A 12,365-nucleotide genomic window follows, 5' to 3' on the forward strand; every position below is an offset into this window, starting at 1 on the left:
TTGAAAATTTTAAGAAAGAAAAAGTTTAGAAGAATGAAACTTTTTGAAAAATTGCCCTTTAAATGTTTAAATGTTTAGAAAGAGGCACGTCTTCAAAATTTGCAGAAATAAAATTTGAAATTCATTTTCTACCTCATAGAAATGAGCCTATATATTATTGCTCTCATGGTAAATGATTTATTGAAGTAAATAACACTCAAATCGGATTTTATTAGGGATTAAATATGCTTGAGAGCCCTATATCAAGTATCATATTTGTTTCCTGAGAAATAGAATCAGATGAAGGCAAGTAAATAGCCAGAACAACTAAAATTTTTGCGTGTATATAAACATGTATTGCAGAAAAGTTAAAAAAAATTTGTGTTTTGGACACACATTATGCATTCACTGGAGTATATACTGTTTTGTTTATAGTGAAAATGAAATTTCCTTTAAAAATGAAGAAAATATTTGTGATAAGAAGTGTACTTTAAAATACTTAGACATATATAAAAGACTGTAGAAATTCCCTTAATAAACTAACAATGGTATGTTAAAAACTGGTTACTGAATAATTTCTCTTGTTCTTTTTCTCCCCCCACCCTCCCCTTTTAATAGAATTCAGGTACAGCTCAAGTTTTCAGCTTAGTAGCAGAACGTAGAAAGAAATTTCAGGAGATCATTAATCGTAATAGTGGTGAAGCAAATCAGGTGGTTCGTCCCAAAACTTCAAATAAATGGTCTGCTCCTGGCTCAACTCCACAGTTAACTACAGCTATTTTGGAAATCAAAGAAAGTATATTGTCTTTGTTAATCAAACTTCACCACAAACTCTCAGGAAAACAAAACTCTTATTATCCTCCCTGGTTAGATGATCTAGAAATTTTAATTCAACCAGAAATTCCTAAATACTGTCATGGAGATGGCATGACTGCAGTGGAAAGAATTTTGTTAAAAGCTGCATTGCAAAGCAGATTGAACAAGCGCATCATTGAAGATATTTGTAGAAAAGTAACCCCTCCTGTTCCACCAAAAAAGACCAGTTCATCAGAGAAGAAGACTTTGGACAAAGAAGAAAGGTAATATGTTTAAAATTTTTTAAAATGTCTGGCCGAATTAAAAAAAATTTATTTTCATTCAAAATTTCTTTTTCAACTTTGAGGTCTATTGTCCCTTAACATCAGGAATTCTAACAGTGCTTTTAGGCATATTAAATATTAGATAAGTAGAAATGACAGTAATTACTGTTTTTACATATGGTTTTTATTTATTACTTGTATTTTATTCTGATTTTTCTGGATTAATCCCCTCCATATCCCAAATTTATCAGCTAACTTCAAAGTATCATTTAACTTTAATTGTAAAGATATGGTTATAGAATTTGGCATTTATTCAGATCTAATTCATCTCCACTATTAAGTTGTTCTTAAAGGTCAGATAGGGTTAAGAGCATAAAAGGCATAATATAATATAATAGTAATAACAACCTTAACAATGATAATGACTGTCATTTGTATAGTGTTCTAAGATGTAGAAAACATACTACTTTTCTGTGCAGTAGGGAATCATAATAATTTAGTAAATATGGATGGTGAAATCTGTAATTTGCTGATTATTATCTAAAATAATAATAAGAAGAAAAAGAATGACAGTGAACTATGGACAATGTAATTATGAAGACCTCTTTCCTATTTGCAAACCAATGAGTGAATTATTAGAAAATTATTTAACTACTTCTGTCCTTTCCTTCCCTATGGGCCAATATACTAAAGATCACCTTGTGGTGATTAGGTAATGTATTTAGTACTATGCATATATTTTAAAATTAAGGACTCTATAGAAATACAGTTTGCAGTTTTTATTGATGTATAGTTAAAGTGATCCAAATTGCTTTCCTAAAGATAATTTGCATTTTGGAAGAGACAGTTTCAGCTCTAGTTGTAAGTAATTTTATAACCCCCTTAAACATTTTTAATTTTGTAGAGTTTATTCCTTTATTTAGTAGGAAAAGGTTTCAATCTTCCTGATAAATAGACAAGACAAATTCTATAACATTTTGAAATTGTGCAGATTTCTTCAACTAAGATTCCATGAAACAATCATCTTTTAATTCTCTGAAAGCAGAGTTTCTTTTTTATTTTTTTTTGTCTTGCATCTTTTTAAAAACTGACTCTAATTTTACTTCTGGTCAAAGAATTATATGGTACAAAAGCTTTAAGAGATAATAAATACTCCTTAATTGAGCATCAAAAATAGGAATGGATAAAGTTTTTCAATTGGCTCTATCAAATTTTTAAAAATCCTGTAAATTTGAGAACATTGATTTTAGACTTCCATCTGTTTCTCAGGTGTATAAGTGGAATTCATGGTTGATACTCAATCAATTATCCAAACTGAGGAAGTAGAATCATTGGGTGAATAATCTACAAGTGATTTGCCATTTAGTTTTGAAATACATTATATGAATATTTTTATGCAGTATTTTATTATTGTTTTATAGTAATACTAAAATGGAAGTTTGCATCTTTTAAGTGGAAAGAAGAAGGCAATATGCTTTTCTGGATAAAATCTACCCTTAAATGAGAAGTTCGTAACTAGATAATTCACAAATTATATGACACTTTGTCCAAATAGTCTCTTGAATTTAATATATCAAAAATGTGCTTTTAAAAATGTCACAAAGTTCTCATTTTCTTTAAAAAATAGTCAGATTTAATCATGAAGGTATTGGGGAAAAGGGAGCTAATTCAGGGCTTTAACAAAAAAGCAATTGCCCACAGCCATTACAAGCATTAATTCAGCAAGAATTTATTAAGCATCTGCTGTGCCAATAGCACTCTACTGGGTGGTTGAGTGGGATTGGGTGTTGGGGTGGGTATGCAAGTTTTGAAAAAAACACTCTCTGTACAATAGTTGATAAGATTAGATATGGTCAGTTAATGTTGATAAAGTAAAGGGAAAATTCAGTGATGTTAAAGTGTTCACTACCATAATTGCTACATGGAATATCAGCCGTGAAAATGTACCTATTTAAAATATATGATTGTATTTTTTTCTGTTAACTGTGTAATAATTGAGAAGAATGTATTATTTCCTTATCCATGAAGAGAAACTCACTTTCATTCCCTATAGGCAGCTTGTTGGAGTAGTGAAGAGAGTTCTGAACTTGGAGTTAGGAAGACTTAAGTTTGAATGTTAACTCAGACATTAATTGTGTGACTCTGGGAAAGTCGTTCAGCTTCTTCTTGTCCCAGTTTTTTTACAGAAGGAAAATAATCAATGAACCACAGTATGCTTTATATTACTAAGTTTTCCCATAATGTTTATAATGGATATAGCACTTTATATACATAATCTTAATGTTTTTATTTTGAATAAAATCCATAAAGCTGATAATAAAATGAAAGTCCAAGTTTTTAGTTGTCTTTTCTAAGAATATTTTCCTTCAAATATTGGTAATCAATTCAATAGCAGCAGTGCTTTGTGACAGGCTAGAATTAAGATGAATCTATTTGGATTTAGCTATGCTGCTCATATTGTATATATTTAATTTATTTTTGGATTTCAGATCTAGTTTGGAGGTAATGAAGATTGAACAGTGTATGAGCGCTTAATGATGACCTATTTTAAGATTTCTCAACCTGCAGATAAAGTCAAACTTGGCATTGCCCTCACACTAAATGATCTCCATAGAAACCAAGATGGAGTGCTAAAGCAGAGTCTTAGCTGGTTGCAGTACCTTTTAACCTCAATGTCTTAGCACGTTGGGCTATAATGGGAAATTACTGAATTGCACTGAATCTGTCAGACCTTGTTTATATCTTCTTATTAAGGGTCTCTATTTACAGTTAAACCTCCTTTAGGAAAGGCATTGCCTAGATTGAGGAAAAATTCATGAAGGAAAATAGCTATGATGGTTTTCTGGAAAATATTAAGAATATATGCCATCTGTATATAGTCAATAACCAACTTACTAATAACTCATACATGCAAATGACAGTCGTCCCTCTTGATTACAACCCTTTTACCTCCCTTTTCTAGCCTTTTCTATTCTTATGGAAAAACTTGAGCTTTTAATTAGATATGAAAGGAAGAAGTTACAAAGATTATTGACAATACATAAAGAGTTCTATACTCCAAACCCCTCTCTCTACAAAAAAGGAAGTGAGGTCTATTTTCATAGCTTTTCTTTGGGGACAGGCTTTGTGATTATATTTACAAAGTGTTCAGTTAAATTTTTTTCCCATTATTTACATTATTTTAGTCATTGAGTATATTTTTTTATTCTGGTTCAGCTTATTTCAGTTTTCATCATTTTATTTGTCTTCCTTTCTGTATTCTTCACTAATCCTCAACATTTCCTCATCTATAAAATTGGGGATGAAAATATCCTTAATATCTACCTCACAGGGTTGTTGTGGGGCTCTGATGAGATGATGTACATAAAGATATTTGCAAACTTTAAATCATAGTAGAAGTATCAAATGTTAAGAAGGAGATAAGCAGAATAATGCAGGTATTGTCAACAAACTTTATAGAAATATATGCCTTGCTTATGGAACCAGTTGGATAATTTATACAAATAATTATGTTAGTTTTTAAAAGAATAATATGAAGCATATTTCCTACTATTCTTTTTAAATATGTTCTCATTATTTTAAGTTTAATAAATATTCTTTTTTCTATAATTTACCCTTAATAAAATTATATGTTCTATATTTTCTTATATGTTAAAAATTTAAATTCTGGATCTTATGAAGTTTATGTTGTATCCTACTATATATTATAGATTTTAAAAATATATCAATTAATTTTTAAATCTATTTTGAACAATTATTATTTTTTATGTAACTTACTTTAAAATTTTAAAACATTAAATAAACTTTATTCTAATTTTAGGAGTCTTTTAAAACATATTCAGTTTTAGCTGTATTCTTTTCTTAATTTTTTAAAGTAACTCTTGAGATTTTTGCTTTTGAGTAGTTCTATTTTTTTATTCGAACTCATAGAATAGAATGTTGAAATTTTTTTTCTGATTTTCCACGGTTTCTATTGTCTTAAAGTAATATTTATCCAATATTAATTTAAATAAAATTATCTAATCATATTATGTTGTAATATAATATTATCACACAATTGTTCCCTCTGAGCTTTCCCAAGGTACTTATATATTTTAATCACCCGTATATAATGTCTTCTAGCTTCAAGCCTTTTATCTTAATTTTTCATTTCTTATTAGCTATTGTGCCAACTGCGTTTTAGGCCTCTATTGCTTTTAGCTCATTTTTAAAGTCACTTTTATCTTTTCTGCATCAATCCTAAATGATGAACCACTTCATGAAGTCCATATCTTTCCCACTTGTGATTGCTTTATTTTTGACCTCTCTTGAAATTGTTTGATTTTTCTTGTAGGCTCTGGTTATTATCTTCCATATTTAGAGTAACCCCTGACTTTGGCATTTGTAGTTTTCAATTAAAAGAATTTAGAGCTGATCAAATTCTAATAATCACTTAGAATACTATTCATTAAATAATCAAAAGCATTAATCCACCTCAAAGTAGGTTGATAAATGCACAGATTGTCTTAGGACTTATCCAACAATTAAAAAAATTTTTAAGTAAATATTTGGAAAAAATATGACTGACATTGTACAGAACTAAAATGTGCAATAGAAGGACCCTACTTTTCTTCAGAATTTTAAAATTTTCATTGTTTTAGGATGAAAAGACTGCTATAATTAGGTCTCATTTACTAATTTTTTTCCCCAGAGGATAAGGAAAATAAGAAAGTTAAATTAATGTTGTTTTTAACACTCTGACTTCAGAACAAAGGCTAACATTGGGAAAATAGTAAATAATGTTGGAAAATTATTAAAAATTATTATTATCAAGTCAAAGTTTTATAGAATTTTTAAAAAGACTACTGCCTTATATAGCTAATATTTTTGTACTGCTTTAAATTTGCAAAATCTTCTATATATGATCTCATTTGATCATGAATGTTTCTTTTAAGAAATGGCTTGGAAAATGTCATCTGGCTATAGCAAACAGCCAATATGACAAAAAAGGTAAACTGACTATGCATTAACAGATAAGAAATAAGTGTTTACCAGTGCTGAATCATTGACAAATCAATTGCCTGTGTAAAGTTGGCTCATTGCCTTATATATCAAAATCTATATCAAATTAGACCAAAGGAAAAAATAAGAAGATTGCATATGATATGCAGACAAACCAATAGACTGAAATCAGAGGTCCTCAATTCCATACTGCCTCTGATACTTATTAGGCAGGTTATTGTAGGAATTAAATTTTAATGGCTTGACTAAAATATATGAAAATTATAAATAATATGGTAGTCACCAATTCAAAATATTATTGCTCAAAGTCAAAATGACTTTAATAGCTTTTATTTACAAAAGAGGTAGAAGGATGAAAGCAGAGGAATACAAAAGGATAGAGAAGACATTAGTCTACCTAACCAAATATTTCTCCAGTGACCAACTCAGCCAGGACTTGATCTTCAACTGGAATTAAACTCTCTCCAGAAGACAAGAAGGGAAAGCCAGAGATACACTCATCCAAGTTCCCTCCAAGAGATAGGTCAAGACGCTGACTCAAGCTGAAGGTGACTCCTGAGGCTGACTTTCTTCCTTGAGCCAACCTTCTTCTTGAAGCTGACTTTCTTCTTGATGTCTAACTCCTTCTTGAAGCCAACTTCCTTCTTGGAGCTTACTTCCCTAGTCCCAGAAATTCAGGACCTTTTATAGTTGCTTCTTGTCCCTTCCCCCTTTCACAAGGGACAATCACAGCTAACAAATTGCCCAGTACTGCCCAGGGGGCAGTGTTTGTGGGAACCACTTATCACCTTCTGTAGAGGTGAATACTCATCAAAAGAGTTCACAGATTCCTGGCTGATTGAGGTTGAGGTGTGAATTCTTATTTTCTGGCTGATTGAGTTGAAAGGATGGAGAGCTCCTCCACCTAGTGCTAAGTAGGGTGTTCAAGCTTTTGTTTATTCAATTCAAAAGTGGACAAAGGAGAGTTAATCTTGTCTTCACAAATCTAGTGAGATATACTAAGTAGGGGTACTTAGAATTCTCTTTTACATTCTTTAACCTACTTAGTTTCCTCTTCTATAAAATGAATTTAAATTAAGTGACAACTGAGCTAATTCCCTTCTAGATATTATGATCTATGATTTTTTTGAATTCCAACTTAATATATTTATATATGCTATTGATGCTAATCATATGTCTTTACTTCATCAAGGCACATAGTGCTATCCCTGGGATCTTATATGCTATGGTAACAGAGTGGTTATAGGCAGTTATAGGAGATTTCTACATGCTAAAAACATTTTCATTGTAATTCTGCAAACAGACTATGTATCTCCTCTCTGAGGACTACATTTTCTAAATACAGAGAAATCCTTCCCAGGTAGGGCAATCCCTTAGTAATGAATTCTTTGGCTATAGCAACCACATGAAACAAATAGGAAAAAAAATGATGCTCAGTTTGGTCTGGCCAGCTCGCTTCTTTTTCTATAGGGGTTAGAACAGAGTGCTAGAAAAAGTGGTATATGGTACAGACATGTATAAACATTAACTTTGTTGGTACTCTAAATTGTCTAATGACCAGTAAGTGTGAACCTTAAAAATTCTCAGACCCTACTTCATAAGGTTGGATTATGAACCTTAAAAAATTCAGACCCTACTTCATAAGGTTGTGTTAAGATCATTCCCCGTTTTAAACAATGAAGGAACTTAGATCAGGAATGTGAAGATCTCTACTTCACCCCTACTTAAGCATACTTTAGGGGAAGATAAAGTTGTAAACTCTTTGCTGAACAATGAAAAGTACTTAAACCCATACTTATAATAAGGCAAAAAGTTCTTAAGCTGTGCCTATACAAGAGGGTGCTAAGTACCTATAAAGGTCAGGCAACTTGTGAATTTACAAGGAGCAAAGAGGTGAGAAACTTACTCAGAAGTTTTCTGGTGTGAACTTAATAAAAAATTTAAGACTTCTTAGGTGTGAACTTAGGTGTCCTTTGGAAAATGTCTACTGTGATTGGTAGATAGGAGAACTTAGGGGAGGTGACATAGGAGAAAATTCCCTTTAAAAAGGAGCTCAGAGACATTCAGTGAAGATTGACATTCAGATTCAGGATTGAGCTGGTGGAGTCAGCTGAGATGAAGCTGGCCTGGTGTCACTAGAATCCTTGCTTGAACAGATCTTGTGGTGAGTGATTAAGGACTGACTGATCTTTGTCTTAAGGCTTAGGCCTGGGTTGGCCAGGGCTGCCCTGGGCCGGCCTATCCTTTTCTCATTATTTCCCTTTTCTCTCTTTCTTTAATTTCTCATTGTATTAATTAATTAAAATCTCTATAAAACCCAGTTGCTTGGGTATATTCATAATTGGGAATATTTCCCTGGCGACCACCTTATATTTGATTTGAAACGAGACACTGTAGTGAAAACATATTTTCTGCGGTCACAATTTAATCATCCACTCTTTTATCTACAACAATTTAAATCTTCTACTATATACATCACTACAATTTATGACAAACAACTATTTTAACTCTTACATAAGTGTATATGTTACTAGAAGAACTAAATCATGTTAATTTTGATCCTCTTAGCATAAACGAAAGCAGAAACTGGAAGGAATTTGTAGTTAAATGCAAATATGACTTTAATTAAAAAAATGAAGTTGGCAGAATTAGTTTTGTAGTGTGACAAAAAGAAATTATATGGGGGGCGGGGCAGCTGGGTAGCTCAGTGGATTGAGAGCCAGACCTGGAGATGGGAGGTCCTAGGTTCAAATATGGTCTCAGACACTTCCCAGCTCTATGACCCTGGGCAAGCCCGTGCCACTCTTCTGCCTTGGAACCAATACGCAGTATTGATTCCAAGATGCAAGGTAAGGGTTTAAAAAAAATTATGTGATATGTGGTCTCTTTATGTTGTAATGCTATTGACTTGTTTTACAAAAAGACTATCATATTAAAGATAAATAACTTTGAAGTAATTAGGGACAGTTATCAGCATAATGACCACCTATAATTCCAGAGGAGTAATGATGAAACATGATTCCCACATCTTTCTAGAGAGGCAAGGGGCTCCGAGGAAACGTACCTACTCTGTAGCCTATGTAGAAATTTGTTATTTTTAATTTTACATGTTTGTGACTGGGGTTTTGTTTTTCTTTCATTCTTGGTTAGTGGGAGGGTTTGGGATGAGTTTGAGAGAAGGCAAATTTTTTTCAGTTTTAAAAATTATAAAGTTTAATCTAAAAGGGAATACCATGAAAATAATTGCAGCTGATGTGCCAACAGGTATTGTAGAAAATGGTAAGTAATTTGATAAGATCTTCCAAAATTAAAATAGCATATGCTTAGATACTTGATTAGCAGGGTTCAAAGATGAATGACAAAAAGAATGCTTGAAAATATGGCAGAGGAGTAAGGAATGAGAGACTCCAAAGTCTTATAAACTATACTAAAGTATCATATCTACATTTCATATATATTTCTTTTAAGAACTGGGATATTTGGATAAAACATGCACCAAATAACTCTGTTAGTAGTTCTTCCTGCCTGGAAAGCAGACTTAAAGTTTTGATGATTGTCTCAGCTAAGCATATTATCCCATGGACACTGAAAAATGAAGTTGGAAGGAGGATAAACAAAATAAAAGCACAAGATATCCCAAACATTTTATAACAACCTCTCTTCACTATCAAGAATAGTGGAACCTCCAATGTACTTGAATTCTTTTATCACTGTTCCAGTTGTGTTGTTAGAGGGAAATTGAGATGGCTTTGAAAAAAATAAAAATATGAAAATCTACTGGAGAAGATCTTGTACATATGAATGAGACACATTCTAGAGGTGACACAATTTGGAGATCATGATCAAATCTCAAAATCCCAGAAAGATGGAGAGATACTAAATGACTTATTTGACAAAATTATAAGCTGATATCAATAATTATCCATCTATGTATATGCCTAGTATCTCATCTTTCCAAAATCTTTGTGAGAAAACTCTACATTTGTATAAGGGAAAGGTAGGTTTTCTTAAATACTATTCTATAGTAGATTACATTTTTGAGTCACAAGTTGATTAAAACGTACATAGATTTATAAGACCTGTTGTATTAATTATTTATCGAATATATGAAAGTATTTATTCAGTAGAATAATATTCTGCCTTAACAGTCCTCCTTCTTGATAAGACCTAACAAGAGACTTTGGTATGTAACTTCATTATTACTACCAAGTGAAGCATACTTAGATTTGTTTGCCATTGTTGTAGAGGACTTTCAGTGCCAAATAAACAAGAGATTACATAGAAAAGTTGAGATCCTCTACATACTGTTTTTGGGTAATAGTCATGATGCTGATTCCATCAAACCTCTGGGACATTTTAGATTCTCTTAAGAGAAGTGTAACCACTCATTCATACAGAGGGAACCAAATAAAGAATAACTATCCTATGATGATGCTGTTGATGAACATCTTATTAAGTTGGATCATCAGTATATCTGTCTTGAATAGGCACTTCAGATAGACAATGATCTGTATCTAGAGTGAACATAGGATCATAGAACTGAAAGGGATTTTAAAGATCATCCAGTATTTTACAGATAGGGAAATTGAGATCTAGAAAAACTAAAGTGGCAAGTCCTATGAGGCAGGATGTTGAAAAGTACTAACAATTTTATAATGAGGGATAAAGTTTTGTCTAAATACAATTGAGTGCTTTTTATCTTTGATTTAATAGACAGGGAGGTGTTAGAGCTATGCTTTGGGAAGTGCAAAGTAAAAATTTGGAGTTTCAGGCATGAGGAGCACATATATATTGGATTGATCAAACTGTTTTAAGAATAGCAAGATCCAGAAAATTCAAATGATTTTCTCTACTACTTCTAGTAAGTTACATACCAGGATATTTTCTACCTTAGAATTCTATAAGAAGCTTTGTTGTTGTTGTTGTTGTTGAGTTATTTTTAGTCATTTTGACATGGCAATGATATTGGAGTAGTTTGCCATTCCTTTCTCCAGCTCATTTTACAGATGAGGAACTGTGCCAAACGAGGTTAAGTGACTTGCCCAGAGTCACACAGCTAGTAAGTGTCTGAAGTCAGATTTGAATTCAGGAAGATGAATCTTCTGACTCCAGGACTGATACATTCCCTACTGAGCCACCTAAATGCCCAAGAAGCTTTGTACCTTTTGGGAATTATATGAAAACTTGAGATAAATTTTTACTGCATTCCACTAAAATTATTTTCCTTTTTATGTTAGAAGTTAAATTTTACTAAAAATCATTTGTGTTTTTGTGTAATTTTTATATCATATTTCTATGTAGTTCTCAAAGAATGATATAAATTCCAGAACTCCAGATTGAAATTTTGATAGTTATTTACAAAGAAGTATTAACTGAAGCTGAGTTCAGCGATAAATTCTCTATAGGGGAAAATCTAGTCAGAGAAAAGAGATAAAGGGTAAAGATAATAGAACTTTTGGCTTCTGAATCCAAATCATTCTGTTATATTAAAAAATTTAGAAGGAATACAACAATTAATGAGTTTTAGGGATCACAGATTTAGGTTAGGAGATTTAGGTTTTGTGCTTTAATATACTTTCTCATATCTGTAATCTGTTTTCTACTGGAAAATCTACCTTTCTTTTAACAGTGTTTTGCGCGCCTGCACGCATGAGTGCATGTGTGTGTGTAAACTTTTTGCCTTATTATAAGTATGGGTTTAAGTACTTTCATTGTTCAGCAAAGAGTTTACAACTTCATCTTCCCCTAAGGCATGCTTAAGTATGGTGAAGTAGAGTTCTCACATTCCTGATCTAAGTAGAGATCTCACATTCCTGATCTAAGTTACTTCATTGTTTAAAGTGGGGAATGGTTGTAACCCAACCTTATGAAGTAGGGTCTGGGAATTTTTTAGGGTTTACAATCCTAACCTTATGAAGTAGGGTTTGAGAATTTTTAAGGTTCACAGTGGGGTTAGTCCAGTCATATAAACTGAAAACACTGTAAACACCTATTAGAACATGTTAACTTAGAAGTTGAGGAATACCTTTAACGAATAGTAATTGAGAAATGGTAAATAGTTGCAATGTTGAGCATACAAACTAGAGTTTGATAATGATAAATAAAAATCCATAAAGAGGATTATCAGTTCTGTGCTAGGTGCTTGAAACACAAATACAAAAGTTATATAGTCCCTGCTCTTAAGGAGCTTTCACTCTATTGGGGGAAAGCTGAAGTACTGTAGAATATCACAACTGTTGCATGGAATAGTTTTACCATCAGTGTTTTCATTTGTTTTGAGCACATAGTTTTGTTGTTGTTGTTAAT

At 32.0% G+C, this 12,365-nt stretch overlaps 1 protein-coding gene across 11 annotated transcripts in view; it reads left to right on the forward strand.

Moving 5' to 3' along the window:
- The window catches only part of UBR3 (ubiquitin protein ligase E3 component n-recognin 3), a 338,509-nt gene that overhangs the window by 155,377 nt on the left and 170,767 nt on the right, over positions 1-12,365 (forward strand). For all 11 annotated transcript variants that reach the window (XM_056797275.1, XM_056797273.1, XM_056797276.1 and 8 more), the window contains one exon: positions 598-1,058. In XM_056797275.1, coding sequence (XP_056653253.1) covers positions 598-1,058 — 461 coding nt within the window. The remainder of the gene's footprint in view (positions 1-597; positions 1,059-12,365) is intronic.

This window comes from Monodelphis domestica, chromosome 4, assembly GCF_027887165.1.
Source record: "Monodelphis domestica isolate mMonDom1 chromosome 4, mMonDom1.pri, whole genome shotgun sequence".
Classification (NCBI taxonomy): Eukaryota; Metazoa; Chordata; class Mammalia; order Didelphimorphia; family Didelphidae; genus Monodelphis; species Monodelphis domestica.